Below are 23,403 nucleotides of genomic sequence, written 5' to 3' on the forward strand. Positions count from 1 at the left end.
AATTGCTCGGGGATCGGCTGGCGCATACATGCATGCAGCAACGAATAAAAAGAACAGAAAAGCTTGAGAGGAGAGAACAAAAAAATGGCAGCGGCAGCAGCAGCAGCGAGCGCAGTCCTTATCTCTGAGATCGCATCGACAACGAAGACGACGAGGCTTAGATCAAGCTCTCGCGATCCATTGTAAAAAAAAGCTCGACTCGCGAGCTCGTGACGCGCACGCCTGCCTATACAATATAATAAAAGCGCAGTCAGCAGTCAATTGGCCGCGAGTCGCGATCGTCGAGCTCTCGCGATAGAGAATTATTATCTTTGAATCGCGACGAAGCGGCGGTGCTGGTGGCGTCGACGCTCTCGTTTTTTTTTTCTTCTCTCTCGCGTGGCTCGTTTTTATATTCTCTTTTATTATAGGCGCGAATGCACTGTGCAATTGCTTACAAGTACACACACAGGCGGACATACACACGAGCGGTCAGCAGCATCAGTGGTCGAACTGCACAGCTCGTGCTCACCAGCAGATATATTATAGCTGCACTTGCGCTGCACTTGTACTCGCGCGCGCGGGGGAAAATCCATGCGTTATATAGTGCACTACGCGCTGCTGCTGCTGCACTGGCGCCTGTGCACTACACGTATAGACGCGACGACGACGATCCGCCGAGTACTTTTCCAGCCGCAGACTCTCGAGTCTTCTGGCTATATAATATACTTAGGCTCGAGAGCAATAGGTTGTATATACGATCGCGGCATGCCGAGCGATGCAGATATAAAGTGGCGTCCGTCCGTGCTCCGGCGGAGTCGTTGGCGGCACACGCGATTCCCGCATGCATTATACGGGCATTCCTCGCGGCTGCTGCTGCTGCTGATGCATCGATGCTCGACAAGATGTTTGTTCCGTGTTTTTCGCGTGGCCGGCGCGGCTTTGGAGCCCCGAGTACGAAAGAGATCCCGACGCATCGACTGCTCCATTCATCTGCGCTTAGCTACGCAGCCCGTGCTGCAGTCGTGTACGACAGGACTGAGTGCATAAACGTCATCTCCCCCCCCCCCCCCCCCCTCTCTCTCTCTCTCTCTCTCGGCTGAAAACGTTTTGCTCGTTGCACGAGGCAGCTTCGATACGCAACGACTCGAGTTATATGCCTGCGTCTCAATAATGACATGCACGTTTAATACGTTACGGCGTGCGCGACAGAGAGACAGCTGCGAATTACGAGCGTGTAACGTGCTCCGAAATGCCAGAGCTAGCCGGGGACGTTTCTTCAGGCTGCTGCATCCATCCACTAAATAAAGCCGTGAGCTCGTGCGCGAGCGTCGCCGCGCGCATCGTGCACGGGGCCAAACAGCAGAAGCACTGCTCGTATTCGAGAGATATAGTTATACACAGTCTTGCACATATAGCTCCATATAGATACATTATACTAAAGCTGGCGGCTCGCGTGTGGGTGCCTCGTGCGCGCCGCCGCCGCCGCCGCCACCACCGCGAATGCGTGTGTATGTATACGTACCGCAGCGATCCGGCAGACCGTCTTTGTATGTGTGCGTTATGCTGCGTGCAAATTGCACGAGGCGTGCGCGCGAGGCGCAGATAGCTGATAGACGGAGACAGCGAGAGTCGTTGCCTCCTCGCGCTCCCGAGCGCCCCGATATCTGCTCGCCCTGTGCTGCTGTGTGTATGTATTCTGTATTCAGTGCGTGCGTGTGTGTGAGTGCGAAAAAGCCAGACTACGAGCAAGCAGCAGCAGCAGCAGCAGGCAGCAACGAACGCGCCGCGCAGCAGTCGCAGTTTTACTGCGAGTGGAGCAGCTCCCCCGGATCCGTGTGTTTGTGGCGTGCGCGCGCGGGACGACCATCCACGAACTCGACTCGACTCGACTCTCGAGTGTCTATTGTATATTATACCGTGCGCCGAGTGTGCTCAGCTCTCAACGATATCGCAAACTCTTGAACGCGACTCGTTGTTGTCGTCGTATGCAGACGAGGCCGCGTCCGCAACATCAGTTGTCTGTCCGACGCCTTGTGGGCTTGCTCCAACTTGCACGAACTTTCGTATCGTTGTATAGCTGGTGCTTTTTTATGTGCTGCCAGTGATATACCCTTGGCAAGACTACTACACGTCTATTGTAATTCGACGTACACAAGGTATACATCGGACTGTGTATTTGTATTGTGCGCTGCTGCACATCGAGTGTGTAATTTGTCAATTTGTGAGAGACCGTCGTCGGTGTGCATCCGTGTGTCTGTCTCTTCGGTGCAGGCAGGCAACAGCGGATGAGCTATTTTGCATATAGTAGCGCGCATACGTACAGCGGAGTCAACGTGCACACGCGAGTATAGTAGCCTCGGCTCTCTCAGCTTGTGTATATACACACACTCACGCAGACACTAGAGTCCGAGACTTGACGTATACATAAGCCGTCGTACTATATACACACGCGCACACGAGGAGGAGTACAATTTGCACGCAGCAGCAGCAGCAGCATTCAGTCATCGCGGCCTCTGCTCTGCTCCGCTGATGCTCGAGAGATCAGCATCAGTGCGTGTTTTAGACGGGCTCTCCGAACGCAGCAACGGCTATTATGTATAGAGGCTGCTGCTAAGCTCTCAGCTTATATATCTGTGCATATCTACCTGCTATGTGGTCGCCGCCACTCGTAGTCGCGAGCATCTCTCATCGTCGTCGCAGTCGTGCTTCACTACTGCTCCGAACTGTTGCTCATCGTCGTCGTCATATATAGAACTACAGTCGACTGATCGGCTCATCCGGAATTTCATCTAACTCGTGCTTCGATTGCGCCTCCACATACATAGACTTGGACGTCGTCGTCGTCGTTGTTGTTGTTGTTGTTGTTGTTTTTGTTGACATGCTGATGATGCTGTTTTGATCTTGGAATCGTTAGTCGCGTCTAGCGCGATCCGTGTGTTGTTGTCGTCGTTATCTCGGAAAGGAGAATTAAAGAGACTCACTCGGCAGCAAAACAGTTTACTGTTTGTGCTCTGCTCGCACACAACTATATAAGCTATTCTGCTGTGAATGACATATATACATCCGTGTCGAAGTTAAAGGGGGAAAAGAAAGCGTTGCCTGGCCAAAGCGTGCGTGCATGCGTGCTGCTGCTCGGAGCGTCTGTCTCTCTTCTTCGTACCATAATACCTGTGAGTCGTGTGCGCGTCGTGCTAGCTGCGTGTGCTGCAGCGGGGCTCCCTGTTGTATCCGTCTGTCTGTCTGCCTGCCTCTCTCGGATCCGTGCGTGTGTGCGTTTGTGTCACATGTACGTGTAGTAAGCGAGACGCTGCGGCTGCTGCTGCTGCTGCTGCTGCACACTTATAAATACACGAGGTAGAGAAGCCGAGAAGAAGAAGAAGTAAAAAAAGTCAGTCAGTGAGGCCTGTGCGGCGTGCAGGCACGGATCAGTAGCAGAAAAGCCGAGTCTCGAGCGTGCCAATTCGAGTGCGGAGAAGCGAGTCTAGCTGCAACAGGAGCCGTGCAATTACGTTACGTCCGTATAGCAAAGCTAGCATAGCAAATCTATACGTGTATAGGGAGATGCGCAACAAGAGGACACGAGTTTTGGCCGAATCGTCGCCGACGTCGTCGTTTTGACAGTTATTCAGCCTCGCTGTCCAAATAAACAACGTGTTACAACGTCTCTATAACATTTGACAAACAGTTTCGGATCTATTGCACCAGTTGCTCGTGTGGCCCTCGTGTTCGTGCGCGAGAATCATAAAAACAGACAGAAAAGCTAATAAGCCAATTGACAACGGAGTCGATCGCGACTCTCGACAGAGACGGACAGGATGAATCCCAGCAGTAGCGACGAGCCACAGCAACATTCCGCGAGTAGCAGCGGCAGCCTGAGTCCAAGTGGTGCTGCCGCGACAGATACGGACGAGAGTGCGTTGCCATTGCTGCAGGAACTCTCGGACTTGCCCTGCACCTCGGTGCAGCAGAAGCTCAACCGATACGTAAGTTTTACATCCATGTTACTTCTCATTCAACTGTAGCCGTTATTTTACTTCTTTCTTCTTCTTTCAAATTTTATACTTTCTCGTTACGTACCGGATCGCGGGGGTATACGCGCAATTTCGTGCGTATATTGCGGCATCGGCGGGGCAACAGCAACGCATACGACGACGAATTATCAGTACTCCGCTCAACGACTGTTGAAATATAATAAAAATAATCATCGTCGCGTAAAGAGTAATGACGATTCGACGAGCTGTGCCTCGCAGCTTTTTTGCGGCTCTTGCCTCGTCGCGTTCTCTACCGTCGCCGTCGCCGTTGTTTACGTTGGCAGTTGTATAGCGATTGATTGTACACATATGCCTCCTTTTTTTTTATCACGCATCGGATGTATGCAAACGTCTATAACGTATGTTATACAGTGTATTGTATGCGCACGGATAGAGACGGGGAGAGACGTAAAGAGAGAGATTATACAAGGCAACTTGCACGTATGCACGTTATAACTAACATTCATGTGTGTGTGTGCGTGTGTAATATACCGGAGATAGATGTTTTGAGCGCTGTCAACTGTATTATAACATGCATGTACATAATAATGCCACGGGCCTCTCTATCTCTATCTCTCTTAGTCGGACGCGCGAGTCTCTTGCCTCGGCGTAATATTGATAAAGCTCCGTGGCTTGTGTGTGTGCCTCGTGCACTGCTCACACACACACACACATATAATATACACATATCTACATATATCGAGTCAAGCTCGCGCGCAGATGTGCCTATCGAGGACAATGCTCACATTCATGCCCGGTTATACACGAGAGATATAGATATATTATGTGTGTTTGTATGTGAGTGTGTGTGCACGCGATGCTGCCGCCGCCACTGCTGCTGATGCACGTCGATGCACCGCTAGATGCGCATCGGGTCTAGTCTCTCCCTCTCTTAGCTTTCCGTCCGTGTGTAATATGTCTCTGTATTTTCATCATAAATATATGCTATGTATATGAATGTGTTTGTATATCTATCTCTATCGATACACATGCTCTCTCGTATGTGTCGCGCGCTGCTGCTTTGTTTGCGCTCGCTCTTATATATATGTACACGCCGAGAGTAATATGGTTTTCTGCGATAGATAGCAGAAGTGCAGTGGCGGCGGCATACACACTGCAAGTTATATAATGTTACTACTATGCATGTGCACCTATACATCTATATAAGTATTCGTGTGGGTAAGCACAAGTTGACCGACTGCACAATGCACCGATGACTGTTGCTGCTGCTGCTGCGATACTATACTATAACGTATGCGTGTCGCTGTACTATGCAAAAAGCATCAGCTTGAGCGCGCGAGAGATAGAGAGAGAGACACGGAGAGGGAGCTAAAAAGCTCGCCTGGAATTTTTCCATGCTTTAACGAATACATACGTACGGCAGAGGCATGTGTGCGAATATTGCGATTCTGCACCGCTGCTGCAGCGAGAAAGACGCGCGGCACGCGTGCGTGTGTGTATTACATGTATAGCAACTATACTATAGGCAGCCAGGCAGCAGCAAATACATTTCAGTTTGAAAATTGATGTAGCGGAAGTCGCGTCTCTCTCACTCACTCTTTCACTCTCTGCAGCTCTCTTTCGCCCTCTTTCGCTCTCTTCAGCCTCTCTCATTTTCTCCCTCGCGCGCATATACTATATAACGCACCACGAACAGTCTACGAACGTCAGTGAGAAATATTTTTATAAACCACAAATTTTCTTGCATGTTTTTGCTTCTCGATCGTCGTCGTCTTCTTATTCTTCGCTCGTGAGAACAGTTTCAAGACGCAACTGGTGCCAAGCTGTCGTTCCTGTCGCCGGTGCGCAAGGAGACCGAGGAGATGGTCATACATGTCCTGGGCGAGACGATACTCCAACAGGAGCTACGATTTCCCGTAAGTAATTTTTTTGTTTTCGTTTTTCCATATTATTATCGCCTATACCACGACGCGTTACGCGTTCAAGCTCTCTGCTTCTCGCAACTTGCAGTGCACACGTACAGTACAGTAGAGCCAATAGAGAGAACTTAATATGTACTGCACCGAGAATGATCAGAGCCCCCCTGCGCGTCTCGTTCGCTTTTACATGTGCCTTGTATTCCTCGCGAGTCCAAGCCTAATTGAACTTGATGGCATCAATGAAAAAATCTCGACTCGAACGAGAGACAAGTCCGCAAGCCTGACGCAACGCAACGCTGCTGCTGCTACGGAGCACTACCACTTGATGCTATGGCATCTCTGTGTACAGTAGTGGCCAAAGACTTTGTTTTTGTAGCTCCGATGTATATTAAACCGACTCGAGCGCTGCCTCGGTCGAGATCAGCAGCAATTATATTATATTGCACGAATATACGACGAGTCGAGAGTGCTGCTTTTTTATTCCATCTTAATAAATTTCTTCTTGACTCGTATACACTTGAATCAAACAATTTGACGTATGTATGATACACGAGCGAAACAGTGTCAGACAGAAGTTCACGATATAAATCAGGCGTGGGTATTTGTATTTGTCGCGCAATGATAAATTCGAGTCATACGGCTGCAGCAGCTCTCTCCCTCCCTCCCTTTTTTACTCTCTTTCCAAATGCAATTTACATCCTACATATGCGTTCCGCCTCTGCCATATATTCAATGAGAATGAATGAAATCATCGCGTGCTCGTGTATGCGTGTGTATTTGCGTTACATAGTCGTACCGCGTTTTAATAACAAGCGTTAAAACCCGGAGCTTTCGCAAAAACAGAGTAGTACTATACATACATCGAAGCACACACGATGAGCGTATTAGGTCATATCGCGCGACGCTCGGGCTCTCGTTCGAAATTAAAAACGTTATTATATCTCGTTGTCAAGACGCGTATCATACGCTGTTTTGATGATCTCTCTACGTGTCCCGCGCCACGCACGCACAACAAATTTTATGTAAAAAAACAATAATTTAGAACGCGAAATTGTGCTTGCGATTCCGTGACACGGCGCGAGCTCTTGTTATTTATTTTTATTTCATTTTTTTTTTTTTTTTTAACACTCGAGCCAGAGCTCGATCGGCTCTTATTTTCTTTCTCCCTCTCCCTCTTTTTTTTTTTATTAAATACGCGGCCTGTATATCTGCCGCCTATATAGTTGCCACTTGTTATTCCATGGTCGCGACGTTCTCGCGTAAACTTGACGTAATCTCCTCGGGGCTTTGTTGTTTTTTTTTCTCTTCTTTTTCTTTTTTTTTTGTTGTTTTTTTTCGTCGATAATACGGCCGATAAAAGCAGCGAGCGGCACACACATACAAGTTCGATATGTATCGCGAATTCGATCGCGTGAGTATACATAAATCAAAGAAGGAAATTTCGCGCGCGCGCATGAGTGAGTGAGAGAGTGGAGTGGAGTGTTGCCATTACTTCAGCAGCAGTAGCTGTATTATTATATATATAAGCAGCCGTTGATGGAGCGTAGGCTTCGGGTGATGATATATATGCACGCGCTGAACTCATAACGATCACATACGTGGGCGAGATATACCCACACACTGTAGCCAATAGAGAGAGAGAGAGAGAGAGAGAGAGAGAGAGAGAGAGAATGAGAGTAAGAGCGGAAAAGTCCGGATGTGTTATTTCCGCAGTTAAAAACGTCTAGCCTCTCTCTAACTCGATGCAGAAAGCGAGATAGAGAGAGAGAAAGAGACAGCTCGCACATATGCATATAACGTGTATATTATTAATGCATTTTAATGAACGAGCCGCTTATCTCTTTCTCTCACTCACCCGAGTTCGAGCTAACGCACTCGGCGTATTATGTACAAGCTTACGAAAAAGAAAAAGGAGGAAAAAAAACGATAAAAGTCGCTTTGTGTAAATTGTGCAATCCGGCCGTTTTTTCGCTCGCTTAACTCGATTAAGCCGGAACACGAGCTCGCGCACACGCCTTGAACAAATTAGGATGTGGAATATGTTCAATGTGCCCCGTGCGTATAATAAGTCCGCATGTGTGTGTGTGCATGCGTGAGCCGACGAACGACATACGTTTCCGTTCGCGTAGGAACTTCTTACAAACTTGCTACACTGTCGGATTGAATAATTTTTTTTTTCCTCTCTTTTTGCGAAATGCCCGCCACTGCCGCTGCTGCCAGGCCGTCAGAGCCGAGCTTCGAGTTATTATTGTATTATATTGGGGTATCACGAGAATTAATTCGTTACAGGGAAACTCGATGGGCGTGAGGAGAGTATATTGGATAAATGATTGATTGTCCTTTTATTATGATACATGCGAGCATTATCATGATAAACGTGCGGCGTCTTTTTCTTTCTTTATTTCGTTCGTTCTTCTTCTTTCTTTATTTCGTTCGTTCTTCTTCTTTCTTTTTTTCGTGTGTGTCGTTGCGTCGAGTGCACTTGGCCCTGCGTGCGCGATAACGACTCCGATTGTCTTCTCCATTGCTGCGGCTGATGCCTTAGCTGTCTGCGATGTTTTGAAAAAACAAAGTCGAGACTCGCGCGAAAAACATCGCGTCTGATAAGGAGGCAACGGCAGCAGCCGATAATCATATACAGACACATAAGTGCGATGGAATAATCATATTATACGAAATGTATTACGCGTAAATTCGGCCGCGATATCTCTGTCACCGCACATGCACAGGCGCCAAACAACAAGTGGGCATCGACGTATTGCGCACGAACAGGGCATATTATGCCAACGCACCGTGTGCGAGCAAATTATTGTTATGTACGGCATTGTTGTATCGTAATGATGTTATATAGATGTATTATATAGATGCATGTATTTCACGGCGCACACCCATGTTTGCGACGTCGCGGATCGTGACTATTTCCTTATCGGCGCTTAGTCCGCACGATCTGTCGCTCGCACGCGTCTCTTTTCACGATACGCGATGCGGTATGCATTATCGCTTCGTTCGATCTCTCGATCATCGATCGCTTGATTTCCATTTCGCACATACGCACATAATTATTCATCGTTATACATGCGTAATTGTGTAGGCACGAGGCGCAGAGGCGATCGCATCCGGCCAAACTCTTATCATATTATTTAGTATATATTATAAATTGTGTACGAGAATTGGTCGCAGCGTTCGACGCGCTGATACATACGCGCAATCCGGCTGCGTGCAATGTAGCGTCGTCGGTCCCGGCGAGAGAGGTCAATGTTTTTTCGACGAGCTTCGAGTGCGCTGTCGTATATTATACTTGACGCGGACGTGTGATATCGGCGTGCACGATCGCGCGCACGCAAGCGGCGTCATGCGGAATATTTCGTGTGCGCTCGCAAAAAAAAAAAAAAAAACTGCCAGTGCCTCTATGGACCAGACCTCGTGACTCTGTGCGCGTATGTATATTGCTCGTGTACTAGCATAACGAGCTCGTGTATGTAAGTACAACGCGCAGCTGACTCACCCGGGGTACGTATACGTACGTATACTAACGACGAAAAATGCACGTAAGCAAATAATGAGCGGGCTGAAAAATATGCCGAGTCTGTGCTGCGGCTGCTGTTAAAGCTCGTATAATATACGTACGTGCGTGTGCAAAGTATATACTCTAAACATAATATATAATGGCGCGAGAGAGACGAGTGCGAAGTGCGAGGCATGTGCTATTGAGAGAGAGAGAGAAAAAGCGAGAGCTTGCGCTTGGACGAAACAACGAGGCTCGGCCGCGCGGCAGCTTAGCGATAATAAATTCAGCCATCGAGATCAAAAGACGTCGCGCACTCGTGCGCGACTTGCGGCTTGAGTAAACACTCATAATTTTCCATGACAGCTGCGGCCTTTTTCTTTCTCTCTCGCTCGTGCGATCGCGACCGGTCAAACATTCCATCTATAGGCCTCGCGTGCACAGGAAGGCGACACGAATACGTATATTTTCCAAGAATCTCCAACTCCCGCAAGCTCTCCTACCACGAGCCCCCCAAAGGCCCTGCGTGCAGCAGTTGAAGAAAGAAAAATCACTCGGCGCGCGAGCCTACTTTTATTATTTGTTTACAAACACAACATACAGGATAAAGATAATAGAAAATAATGCGTCGTCGCCTCTTCTTACGATATAGATTACGAGCCAAGGGCTGCAACGAGCCGTGCAGAACGGCGAGTCGAGCAAGCAGATGGTGCTCGAGCTGAACGCCGATTTGGTCGAGAAATTGCGCGAGATGGTTTCACCGTTGCCGGAGGTCTACCTGTGCGTGCCGGTGCAGCATCCGATCAAGCAGCAGGTCGCCCTGGTGGTGTGCCTCGTGGGCGTGATCGACGACGCCGAGACCAGCGCCGTACTGGTCTGCACCAAGATCGTCCAAGAGTGCTTCAGGTGAGTCAAAGCTCTCCTATAAAAAAAAATTATTTTCGTGAGTGCGTATAATAAATCGGATGCATCATCGCATCTCGCGACGACGATAGCACGTAGTCGACGACGTGTGCGCACGTGACCGGCATCACGTGCTGCCTTTTTCCTCGCCTCGAGAATTGTTGTTATTGTTGTTGTTGTCGCTGACAGATCTGTATATTGTCTCGGTTTACTTTGGCCCGGTGGCGAATGAAAACATCGCCTCGATTATCGTTGGCTCGGCCAATAGTCGTCGTCGTCGTCGTCGAACGTCGTTGTGGCCGATCGTCGTCGCTGCCGATGCGCGTCAATGACGCACACGTGTGTATACTGCATTTATATACTGCGTCGCCGCTGCCGCCGCGCAATATTATTATACATGCAATCGGCTCGCACACAAATATATATAACGCATGTATCGCATCGGTGACTCGATTTCTGGATATTTCATCATAAATCGCGCTTATATTCCGATGAAAACATACACACACACACACGAGAATGAAAAAGCACACATAGACACTTTGTATTATCCACGAGGCTACTGCTTCCGCGCTGCACGCGACGTGTATATCGATAGATGCACACAACTCGCGTGGCTCGTATGCACAATAGACAAACGTCGTAATGCAGCTCTCGCGACCTACTCGCTGTTTACAATTTTTTTTTCTTCTTCTTCCTTCGTGCTTCTTCCTCCACCCCTCCCCCGCCCGCGAAAAACTCGATTCGAGCTCTCGCATGCGACTTTATTATATAGAGCTGAGTCACGTGCCGGTACTCGTGCACATTTTATAAGCTTGTGTTCACATAAGTTATATACGATCTCGTAATATTAAATGCAACATGCGCTCGGTTGGAAGCTGCCGCAGTCGCCTCGCCGTCTTGCGTGTCGTGTATATATAGTGTGCGCGAGTTTCGCAAGTTCAAGGCGCGAATTCGGAATATATTATGATTTAAAAGATGTCGTAATCGAAAAAGAATATCGTATATGTATTAAAAAAACCGACTGAAAGGTTCATCGTCGTTTGGCGTTCGGCTTGTTGCAGATACTGCCTGAGTCTGTTGCTCAGCACACTCAAGTGTCAAGAGGAGACCAAATTGCGCCTGCAGTGCCAAGATCTACTCGTCGTTTCCAAGAGGCTCTTCACAAGACTGGGTGAGTTGTATAGTACCAGAGTTTTGCCCGCGCGTGCACCAATAAACAGCAGTAGCAGTAGCAGCAATAGCGACGTCAGCAATGAAACGAATATTTCGTCGTTCACGATATACCTTCTCTTTTCTCTGATAAAAATAAATAATTGCCTCGTCGTTGTGCGCAGGTGACCTGACGGACCTCTTGAAGGAGATCATGACCGAGGCGAGAAAATTGACGAAAGCCGAGCGCTGCTCGCTCTTCCTCTTGGAATCCGAGCAGCAGGAACTCGTTGCCAAGGTTTTCGACGGACTTCCGAGCGAGGAAGTAAGCCGCATATATCTTATCTAATCTTTCTCTTTTTCTCTATCTCTTTCCCTCTACACTACTCACTTTGTCTCTCTCTCTCTCACAGTCGCGCGCTTCGAGTTATATAGCGCAAAGAGTTTTCCTTTTTTTTCTCTCTCGATATTGCATGCTTGCAACGACGACGCGCGACTCGTTAGAGCTTTTTTTTACCTCGGCAGCTTTTTTCCTTTTTGCGTTATATACTCTTTTCGCATTTTTTTTATCGCGGTCACGCACACCGCTGCGTATTATAAAAAAACGCGCGCACACACACACACACACACACTCGCTGCTTCGCATCGATGCATACAATCAATGCTCATATACAAAAATGTATCCTATATCATATATAGTATGTAGCAAGCAGAGTATATACGTTTTATGTATAACCCAGGCGATCTCGACTCGTTCGTGTTTTTTACAGCAGCGCGTGTATCGCTATATGTTGCAGTGCACTCAAGAGATGCGTATCGCCATTGGCCAGGGCATTGCCGGTCATGTGGCGATGACGGGCAAATTGCTCAACATCAGAAACGCCTACGAGCATCCGCTCTTCTATCGCGGCATCGACGAAGTCACCGGCTTCAAGACCCGCAACATACTCTGCTTCCCGATACGCGACGAGAAGGGTATCATCGGTACGTCTCTCTCTGTCTCTCTCTCTCTCTCTCTCTCTCTCTCTCTCTCTCTCTCTGTGTTTCTCTTTGATATTATAAACTTGTGCGTGTCTTTTCCTTGTTTCTTTTTTTTTTGTTACTCTTCAACTTATCGTCGCGGCGGCAGCTCTCGTCACGTGTAAAATATACATATCGTATAAATAAAATATATATAAAATGTGTCGCTGTCGCTGTTGCTGTTGTTGCTGCTGCTGCTGCTGCTGCTCCGCGTGTATATTACAAACGTCGATGTCGTGTGTAAGTGACATGTGTGTATCGATACGTATATATGATGCGACGTTCCGCTTCTGCGCAGGTGTAGCTCAGCTCTGCAACAAGATAAACGGCAACTATTTCGACGTGAACGACGAGGAGGTGGCCATGGCTTTCAGTATTTACTGTGGCATCTCGATCATGCACAGTATCGTTTACAAAAAGATCCAGGACGCCCAGGCCAGGAGCAAGCTCAGCAACGAGCTCATGATGTACCACATGCAGGTAATTATGCCCTATCTCGTATACCGATCGCTATATATGTAATAAAGTTTAATTACTTCACGTACAATAAAACCTATATAGATATACACTTTGTAGTTTTACGCAATGACAAACATTTGATCGCGTCTCGTATACATTCATTTATTTATATTATTATGCACAGCAGAGTCGCTTCGTTCTGTTTTTATTTTCACGCACGCCAAAGATCAACGACTTTTTGCTCGTTCGGTCGATCGCGCACCCGCGCGCTGCAAGTGTGCGGATCATTGAATCATCGCTCGCTAACTCGTCGTATTATAATGTACCTGTGTTGGTGTTGCGCTGCGTACGTGCGACACGTTTTTTTTTTTTTGCTTCTTTTTTCTATATGTGTGTAATGACGCTCTACCTCTCCGCGCGCGACTTATCGATGATTCAATGATCCGCACACATTGGCAATTACAAATCGTATAATTCTTTTGTCGAATCAGCAATAACTTGCATTGAATTTCTCTTTTTATTTGCAAAACAAATTTTAATTCGATCATTGTATTGTTTCTTCCTTACGTATACGCCGAGTGGATTGAATTAAAAAATGTTACAGCAGGTAAAATCAACATTTTCTCAATTATTGCCTATTCTACATTGTTATTCCAATGCTCTTCTCCGTCCAATTGAAAAGGTCGACTTGCAGGTTGAAGAGGAGGACGTGCAGGCGCTGCTCAACTGCGGCGACGATCACAACATCAAGGACTTCGACTCGTTCAATTTCTGCCCGCGCACCGTGCCCTACCGACACATGCCCTGCTACGTGCTCAAGATGTTCGAGGACCTGAACTTCATCAAGCGCTGGCGCATCAAGAAGAACGTCCTGGCCAGATTTACCCTCTACGTGAAGAAGGGCTACAGGGACGCGCCCTATCACAACTGGATGCACGCCTTCTCGGTGGCGCACTTCGCCTATCTGCTCATCAAGAATCTGCGACTGGTCGAGGAGGAGCACATGACCGAGCTCCAGGCCTTCGTCTTTCTGGTCTCCTGCCTGTGCCACGACATCGATCACCGAGGGACCAACAATTCCTTCCAGACCAAGTGCGGAACGGTTTTGGCCAGCCTCTACAGCTCCGAGGGATCGGTGATGGAGGTGAGCTTGCGGACGTGCTTTTTTCGACTCCAACTAATTTCGTGAACGATTGTTGTGATTCATGGTTTTGCTTTTTATTTTCATCTACAGAGACATCACTTGGCCCAATCGATGTGCATCCTAAACACCGAGGGCTGCAACATCTTCGAGACCCTCAAGGGTACGCTCTACAGCGAGGCCCTCGACCTGCTGCGAAACAACATTCTCGCCACGGACTTGGCCTCGCACTTCAGGAGCGTCGACGATCAGCGCGAAATCACGAGATGCTACGACAAAAAGAACCCGAGCCATCGAAAGCTTTTGCACGCGATGCTCATGACCTGCTGCGATCTCAACGATCAGACGAAGAACTGGAAAGTTTCCAAACAGACAGCGGTTGGTTTATTTTCCGCTTTTTTTTTATCTTTTTTTTTTCTGTTTTTTTCTCTCGCTTTATTCTCTCGCCCGGTTCGATAAGCCCCGAATATGATTAAAATACTTGATGCTTCGCGCAGGAACAAATATACGACGAATTCTTCTCGCAAGGCGACTTGGAAAAGAGCATGGGAACAGCGCCTATCGAGATGATGGACAGAGAAAAGGCGTCCATACCGGATCTGCAGGTTCAATTCATCACGAATCTTGTTTTGCCGCTGTTTACGTTAGTATATTCATTGATTTGGCGCATAGTAAGGCGTCGAAAATAACAATGACGTCGTACGTCACGTTTGTCGCGTAGCTTTATCACTATCATCGTTATTTTTTTTACAGAAATCTAGCGATGGTGTTCCCCAGCGTGAAATCGATCGTCCAAATAATTGAGAGAAATCGCGAAGTCTGGAGAATAGCGACGGCCATTTTCCAAAAGTACAGCGAAAAAGGAATGACCGGAATGGACATACTGCTGAATGCCCGTCTGGAGGAGGAAGTGCTCGTGCATTTTAACAATTTCGACGAGGTATCGGTGAGCCACTCGAGCGAGAGTTCGACCAAGATGGATTTCGACTTAGAGAGTCCGAGCTTCGGCGTTTGAAGTCGGATCGATGAGAAGAATTGTCGCGCAACAGGGTCTCTTTGTAAATTGATTTTCATTCACGCCCCGCCCCTTGTCGAGGATTCGTGTAACCTTTAGGACTGAAACGAAGACTTGTGAGCATATCGAATTGGTAAAGAGTATTGCAAGTTCGATGTACTGTAAATCATTTTTAGGATACAAATTTTCCGAGAATGCGGGCATTCTCAAAAATTAAGAAAAAAAATCACGATGGATATTTAAGAACGATGAATAGATAAATTTCGTATTGAAAAGCGAAAGATATTGAAAAAAAACTGTTTAACCGTTAAGGGATTAGTTGGGATTAACGTGGCGATGGATATTACACAAGTCAGTATTCCAAAGCCAAATTAAGTAAATTTTAATGTTCCTTTTAAAACTGTAAAGAAAACTTAGCCGTTAAAAAGACGATTTGTATGAATCTTTGCAATGCCACGTAATGTACAATAATCGACGTTTTTAAAGTATCTGGTTCTTATAGACGATTATTTAGTACCTGAGATACAAATTATAGAGAATTGAGGCTATAGACTGGAATTTACGAAATAAGCTGTGCCTCTGTCAAAGCCATATTCATGTTTTTATTTTGAAATTATTCATTGACTATCACGTTTTCATTGTTTGTGCCTAGGAACATTCCAGTACCACCAGAAATGCATCTGTTTTTTTTTAAAACACATTCTATTCTTATTATTGGAAGCTGTTTTATTATTGCACGAGTTGCAATTAAAGTTATTTTATTATGTGGTTCTGCAATTCAAAAAAGTAATTTTTAATATTATGTTGTATTTTCAATATTCTTTTATGTAACCACGTATTGTATATAGATGAGAATGAGTAGAAAGTAGGTACTAGAGGAAGAAAATGACCAAGAAGATATACAATAGTTATAAATTGCAACCTATTTTAGATTTTTTAGCCTGATTGTCCAGGCAAGTAGTTGTTAGTCTGTGTCACTGATGCAGTCAATGTTGTGCATCATTTACTGTTATGAGTAGTTGGACTTTAGGAGTGTCAAAGTAGTTGTTATAGAATTTATTATTATAGAGCTTTAGATACATAAATTGGCCAATAAGATTTATTCAGGTTGAAAGTATAGATGTCTGAAATTTTATAAGTGAAAAAGTTCGAGTATGTATGTGATGTATTTGTAGCATGTTAAAATTGTCAATGAATTTTATTTTTAAATGATATATATATAAAAGAGTCAAACTACAATAATCGATCAAGCAGTACATCTAGTCAGAAAAAGTTAAGTCTATTAGAAAAGAGTTTACAGCAGTAATGTTTTGGCAATAAAACCCGTTTTCAAAATAAGTAATCAAATGATATCATCCATTGCAGTAATTTATATGTAGCAGACAAATTTTACGTGTTGAAAATTGTAAATAGGAAATTTTCTCCAGAACCATTAAACTACGTTTCATGTAATGAAACCAGCTTTACATTATTTATAAACAAGGGTGCATTAATTTCATGATGTACCCAGTTAAAATATAAAATTTGACATTTATAACAAGCTTGTTTGAATTTTTAAATTATCCAAAATACTATTTAAGAATATCATGAAATGATATGATGATATTTTAATTTATAATTGCATAAATATTACGTGCGAAAAATTTTGCAATTATATGCCATTTGGAATTCAGTATATATGTTATATATAATTATATATTTGATTTTTACAAAAAATCTTTTAAAAGTATACAATGTTTTACATGAAAAAATTTAGTGAAAAATATTATCTACCTATAGATTGATTTTAAGGTTTGTATTTAAATTTGCAGTTATATTGAGTATAATGTTATTGTAAATGCGTCTATCGTTTTGTAATATGAAAAAAGATAAAATTAAATAGTAGCTTTATAAAAGAACACAAATAATGCCTTATAATCATTCAATTTCTACCTATACACTGCGTCAAAACATCTCTGCGGAAATGCGTACGTCATTGTTTTGATTTTTTTCTCAGAAAGTATCGATGCACCATGCAGATGCTATTACCGCGTAGCCAAGGTAACGTCGGTAACTTTGATCCTCTAACTTATCGGCTCTGTTGTCGCTCGCACAAATCACAACAGCTGCATGCGCTAACGTCGCCCAATCCATTTCTACTTTCTATGCACCTTTTTGCGCGCGCTTTTCGCCGCGCATTTCACGATTCGCTCGTTACGCGGCGTTGGACGTGTATCTGTTTGAAAAGTACGTTACTCGGATAGAAGCCGGTCAAAACAGGAGCAGCAGTTTTGTAAAATTTCTCCCACAGGAGTCTGAAAATCTGCCGGGGCGCGTGTGTGCGTGTGCGTGTTAGTGCGGCGTGCGTGTGTATTTTCTCAATGGAATCATCGCGCGCGAATCTGTGGAAAATCCCTGGAAGGCTTTTCTACTCGTAAGACTCGACCCAAGTGTCGCGAACTGCAATTTTTAAATTCTAATTAGGGATTCTTGGATGACGGTTGCTTCTTTTTCGTAGCAAAGACGCGCGCGTTCCCTTAGCCATCTGCACTGTGTGTGGTTATTTACAGCTACATATACTCAATGTTTATTCGTGTTGTTAGCTGAAAGTGCTTGATTCGTGTTCTCGCTACCAAGAACTGCAGTGAGTATTTTGTTGTTATTGACAAACATCAACTGTGAAAATTGTTTCTGCTGGCAGAGCTTTGATTTCTTATAAACATAATTGACATTATGCTGTTTGCTGCTCTAGAAAATTTTTCTAAAATGGACAAAAAGGCAATATTGCTGATGTTGCAATCCGACGCCGAACGGATCAGCAAAGAAGCCTCTGACATTTCGAGGAGTGTGGAGAAAATGAAGGAGGACACCATAAATTACATAGAGGCACTTCTAACACAAGTTAGAACAGGAGCGGGTCCACTGTTGGCAAAAACTCCCAAGATGACTAGAAAGAGAGCTGCAACTAAAATCAAATCCATTCCAGAGGATGATGTGGGTGAAGCAGATGAAATTAGTGATTCAAGTTCTTCACAACGGAGCCTTAGATCTTCTCGCGCTAATTCAGAAAATTTGGAAACATCTGATGCAAAGCCTGCAAGAATGAAAAGAGGTGCCTCAGTAAGGGCAGCGAATAGTATAAGAAAACAACAAGCCGAAGGTTTAAATACTAAATTAAGAAGACCATCTGCAAATGATTCTGATGTTCCTTTAGCAGTTAGGGTATGTATATTTTATTATTAAACTTAAACTACTTACTTTATATTTTATAAAAGAATCAAAAATAAATTATTCAAATTAACCCAATGTAGATTAAATCTGAGAGATTATCCAAACGACCAAAAGAAACCACTAGCTCAGATGAAGAAGATTCTAGACCACTAAAGCAAAAAAGGATGGATAAAGATGAAGTAATTAATGATGATACTCAGGATGTCGTGCTTGAATTATCACATTGTGAAGAAAATCAAACATATAACAGTACTAGACAAACAAGAACATCTGTGAAGCGAAAACTAGAAACAAGTAGTGAAGATAATAATGCAACTTTGACAGAAAAGCCATCGTTTTATTCCGAAGAGCCTGCTGCAAAAAAAGCAAACAAGTTCAAATCACCACCTCAAAGAAATGAAAAGTTCACCAACACATTGAACAGAATCTCAGAAAAATCTACTCCTAATGAAACTTCTCAACAACCTAAAGTTTCACCACGAGTTACAAGATCTTCTGCATCTTCTGCATCCTCTACATCAGCTGTAAAAGCAGCGGGTTCTACCAAGTTAAAAAATCATAATGTTATTAACGAAACAGTGGAAGCGGATGAAACTATGGTTTCAATGTATGAAGATGCTGTTGCAAAACCACCCATGATGAATTCTACTATGAATCCAAATACTACTGTCACTCTTGAGAGAATGATGAATGTAACTGTTTTACTTGACCCAATACCAAACAAAGTATGTGATGAAACTGTTACAATTCATAAAGCCCCACCTAAGAAAAAATTATCCAGCTCTGAAATCAAAGAAATGGCACAAAGGAGATCATCGAAAGCATCAAAACAAGTGGGCTCTGGTACAAAAACACAACAAACTTTGAGATTAGAACAATTTAATGAAATCATGACTGATGACGAATCATCACCTGAAAGAAAAGGATATAGATTGAAGAAAAATCAACAAGCTCCTCCACCTAAACGTCTAACAAGGTCATCGCAAATGTTTGAATCAAGTGATTCTGAAGTTGAAGTAAAGAAGACTCCACTCAAAATATTGCCCAGTAAAGATTTCAAAACCACTTTAGCAGCAAAAACAGCATTCAAACAAGCAGCTCTGTTTAGCCCATACTCTAAAGATTCTGTTAAAAAAAGAGTTGAAGCTTTTGAGCAAGTTGCTTCAAGTCCCAAGTTTGATAATGAAACTACAGGGAGAGTCACAAGAACTAAAACACGAGCACTCGCTGCTGCAAATACTCAAGAAGAGCGTACTCCAAGCAGTGTTGCTCAAAAACTTGCCAGAAAGTCATTGGCTAAAGCTAAAAAAATTTCTTTAGCTAAACAAGCCAGGGAATGTGATGAAACCAAAGAGGTAAGCAATAAAACATTTCAAAGCTCTTGTAAATTTTAATAAAATAATAATATTATGTTTATTCCACAGAATGAAACTTCCAATATTCCTAAACCTATCAAATCGTCGAAATATTCCATGGAAAGACCACAAAGAAAGCAATCAAAAGCTCATGAACAAAAACTGAAAACCACTCCTCTAGGTAAAAATAGAATGCTGCAGTTGCCAGGATCTGCTGTTAAAAATCAGTTTGCTACACCATCTAATCCACAGCCTCATAATGCGGTATTATATTTATATTCCTTTTTTAAACTTTCAAAAATTCATTGCAACAATTTTATATTGTATTTTTGTTTCCATAATATTAGTATACTAAACCCATGACATCTTCTCGAAATATTGTTACACATGTGGATTCATTTATTCAATCATCGACAAAGTCTGCTCAGAAGACTATCGACAGGGTAGCTGAAGAAAAAAGAAGACGAGCTCATGAAGAAGATGCCCGGCGTAAGCGTGATGAATTACTGAAGGCTGCAGCAGAAGAAAAAAGACGGTAACTTTATAATACATGTTTGAGATAAATAAAAGTACTAAAATGAACATATTTTAGAAAACGCGAGGAAAAAGAACTTAAAAACAAATTAGCCAGGGAAGCAAAAGAAAAATTGGAACAAGAAAAAAGATTGAAGGCTGAAAAGGAACGCGAAGAAAAAGCAAAACTTGCTCAATTGATGCAAGAAAAACAACGCGAAGAAATGGAGAAAAAGAAATTAGCTCAGTTGCTGAGGGCTCAAGTAATAATTGAGATCATTTAAATAAACGATATAGCAAAATTAACTTTTTATCTAATACTTACTTGTGATGCAGGAAAAAGAAGAAAGACGAAGGCAAGAAGAACTATTGCGCAATCAACGTTTACAAGAGCAAGATGAGCAAGAAAGGATTCTAGCTGAACAAAAGCGACGAGAACAAGAAATGGAAAAACGTAGACTTATGCAAGAAATGAAAATGAAAAACCAAATGGAAAAAGCTTTGATGCAAGCAAAGGTAATTAATTATTATAAATCAATGCAGATTAAAAAATATACGAAATAAGATATATCTGTTCGGTGACCGTATGCGTAAAGAATATAATAGCGTATTTAAGAAACTTAAATAATTCATTATAATTTTGTTTTCATAACACTATTTACGTTAAAATTCTTTTCGCATAAATAATGACTGCGAAATATAATATTAAATATTTATATTCATCAGGCCAAAGCGATTGCTCAAAAGCACATGCCAACAAATTATAAGATGGATAGTGATCCTGACGAAGAGGAATCAGATGATGAGAGCAAACCAAAACATGAAATTCCCCGCTGGGCTACAAGTATGAACATTTTAAATATTCAATGCATTTAATTGAAAAGAATATATTTATAAAATCGATTTTTATTCTATTACAGAACATGTACGGCAAGCTCAATTGGCAATGCAACAATTTGTCCCAATGAGATCTGTTTTAAGATATTTTGACTCGAAAAAATGTACGCCAGATTTAAGAGAACTGTTCACAGGTATCGATCCTAAAAAACTTAAACGCTCATCGAGTGCCATTTGGAAAACACCTCCACGATTTTCCATGATGAATTGTTCTATTATCAAGGATTAATCACGTTATTTTTATACTAACCGTAGTTATTAGCAATAGAATAAGATGCTTTCTAATTAATTTCGTAATCTTGTGCGATTACTCTAAAAACATATTTACGCGTAAATGATGTATACGTGCCTTAAAATTACGAAAAAAATCAACTAATTTCTCACGAGTAGTAATAATTATCTGTAACTTATTCTTATGAGTTTGTTTCATTTAATTCAACTTGTATTTTGTTGAAGTTGTTGGTTATGGATTTTTTCAAATAGCGGCTAAATAATGAATGAACTTGTTCATGCGCTCAGATTTAGTGATAGTATGCTAGCTTTCGTGTTTAAACCGTACCGTGAACACAACCATACATGAAAAAATACGTCAACGAGAGAGAAATGTCAAGCCTCGACTTGTCCGGCTCGACAGAAAAGAGAAATAAAGAGCGCGTAACATGAATATGTACGCACCATTAGGAGAGCATAATCATAATTTACAGTCTGGGAAATTTTATTTATCTGTCCTTTTTTTAAAACGAAATTTTATTCATTTTATATGACGCATGTAAGGTCGGTGATTTTATTTTAATACGTAGCGTTGCTTGGAAAGTTAATTTTCATCGAGTGAAAATTTTGATTGTAAGGTCACGCGTGATTAAAAAAATTACTATTTAAAACTCTTGTGAGTTGTTCTTCATTGAAAATTTGTATAATGTTTATTAGGTATTTTTAGCAAATTGAATATATTATGGTTAAGCTTTTAACGATAAACAAAAGGTTACAAGCGTAGTCTGTTTTTATGTTTAGAGCGTGTGTAGCAGTTTGCATATATTAAATGTTTTGACTGATGCAAAAGTTAGGAAGCAATAAGGGTCTATAATCATTTTCCCAGTAATTATGATTTTTATTGCGATTATTATGGTAGAGCGACTATAGCTCTATTAATCGTTTGAAGAATTGTTCTACACGAAAAATCATTTTAATTTTATTGGTACGTAGTGTTTGGTAACGATGAGCTGAATTTCGACAAAAATGTATAAATACTTTTTTTTGTAATTGTGAAATCGGGATCAAATGTTTGTATTATGAAAAGTAAAAGAAAAATAAAAATGTTTACTAAAACATTGTCGTTCGTCAATCAGTGATTCATTGATTTATATAAGCCTTGAGCCGATTCATATAAGTCCGATCGAGAAGAAACACGAGCGATGACAGATTGAAAAAATATATAGGTATAGAAAAAAAAGGAGATGAGACGCGTTTTTATATATAAAACCGTTATCATATCAACTCGAAGAGGGATGTTTGAGGCCTCGGGGGCAGCGTGCGAGCGGAGCTTTCCTCTCGCTGCGCGTTCCACGCTTTTTCCCCCTTGGCGCCTCCACCTCGCAACCCTCCCTCCCTCTCTCTCTCTCTCCAGCTCAACGTCGGAAATGAGTCTCCGGTAACACGATAGTAATTACTGGCGCTGGGCATAATTAGTGGCGCATACTTAAAACGGAACAAAAGATGAACGATATCGTCTGTCGCTCGTTAGTGGACAGTTTTGCCTCTCTGTTGCTGTTCTCTGGCCTCACATTCGGTGCGTCGGGTTCTCTCTCTCTCTCTCTCTGCGCGTTGCGCGCACCCGAGTAGTTGCTGCGTTATATACGCTCGACGCATGCAGAGACGCAGAAAGAGAAAGACTGTTATAGCAACTCGCGTATAAAGGCAAAAAAAGCTATATGTGTGTGCCGGAGTTGTTTGGGTATAGCCGCCTCCTCGTGTACATTAATTATATTATGCGTTGCTTTGTGTGCGAGTTGAAGCGGCCTATATCCTAATTATCGATCTGTGGCTTTGAAGTCTCGTCGCTGTTACGGAGGCCCGTGCGCCGATCTCCTTAATCGACCTGGTAAACGCTTATACAATCCTTATCGTTGATTCTGGAAGCTCAGAGTGGCACAGTCGATTCAAAGACTTTTGGCACACTGTATAAAAAAAGTGCGCAACTCGATCTCCAATTTCTTCGTTCTTCGTCTTCTTTTTTTACAGGATCCATGCGCGCAATCACATATGTGGGCGCGGATAATGGAGCATAGCATCGACAGGAAAAAAAACTGAGCGAGACTCGGTGCAGCGGTATATAAAAGTCAG

At 43.3% G+C, this 23,403-nt stretch overlaps 2 protein-coding genes across 8 annotated transcripts; both read left to right on the plus strand.

Moving 5' to 3' along the window:
* The first annotated feature begins 1,623 nt into the window (after window positions 1-1,623).
* LOC106660212 (cGMP-dependent 3',5'-cyclic phosphodiesterase-like) lies at window positions 1,624-16,545 on the plus strand. Of its 7 annotated transcripts, none has more exons than XM_014383122.2 (11): window positions 1,624-3,965; window positions 5,774-5,890; window positions 10,051-10,304; window positions 11,366-11,475; window positions 11,639-11,778; window positions 12,224-12,437; window positions 12,772-12,953; window positions 13,615-14,076; window positions 14,167-14,451; window positions 14,571-14,716; window positions 14,827-16,545. In XM_014383122.2, exons 1-11 carry the CDS (start codon window positions 3,798-3,800, stop codon window positions 15,086-15,088), a joined length of 2,340 nt encoding a protein of 779 aa, XP_014238608.1. In that variant the 5' UTR covers window positions 1,624-3,797; the 3' UTR covers window positions 15,089-16,545. The 7 variants fall into 7 exon arrangements, with proteins under 7 accessions (XP_014238608.1, XP_014238609.1, XP_023316758.1 ...); XM_014383123.2 differs by having other exon boundaries at window positions 13,624-14,076; XM_023460990.1 differs by having other exon boundaries at window positions 12,227-12,437.
* A 769-nt stretch (window positions 16,546-17,314) lies between these two features.
* On the plus strand, window positions 17,315-21,845 carry LOC106660072 (inner centromere protein A). The gene is made up of 9 exons (XM_014382906.2): window positions 17,315-17,711; window positions 17,820-18,289; window positions 18,379-19,653; window positions 19,723-19,917; window positions 20,001-20,188; window positions 20,246-20,429; window positions 20,503-20,682; window positions 20,893-21,010; window positions 21,087-21,845. Exons 2-9 carry the CDS (start codon window positions 17,834-17,836, stop codon window positions 21,290-21,292), a joined length of 2,802 nt encoding a protein of 933 aa, XP_014238392.1. The 5' UTR covers window positions 17,315-17,711; window positions 17,820-17,833; the 3' UTR covers window positions 21,293-21,845.
* The last annotated feature ends 1,558 nt before the right edge of the window (window positions 21,846-23,403 follow it).

The sequence above is a fragment of the Trichogramma pretiosum genome, unplaced genomic scaffold (genome assembly GCF_000599845.2).
Source record: "Trichogramma pretiosum strain Unisexual culture from Peru unplaced genomic scaffold, Tpre_2.0 scaffold18, whole genome shotgun sequence".
Lineage (NCBI taxonomy): Eukaryota > Metazoa > Arthropoda > Insecta > Hymenoptera > Trichogrammatidae > Trichogramma > Trichogramma pretiosum.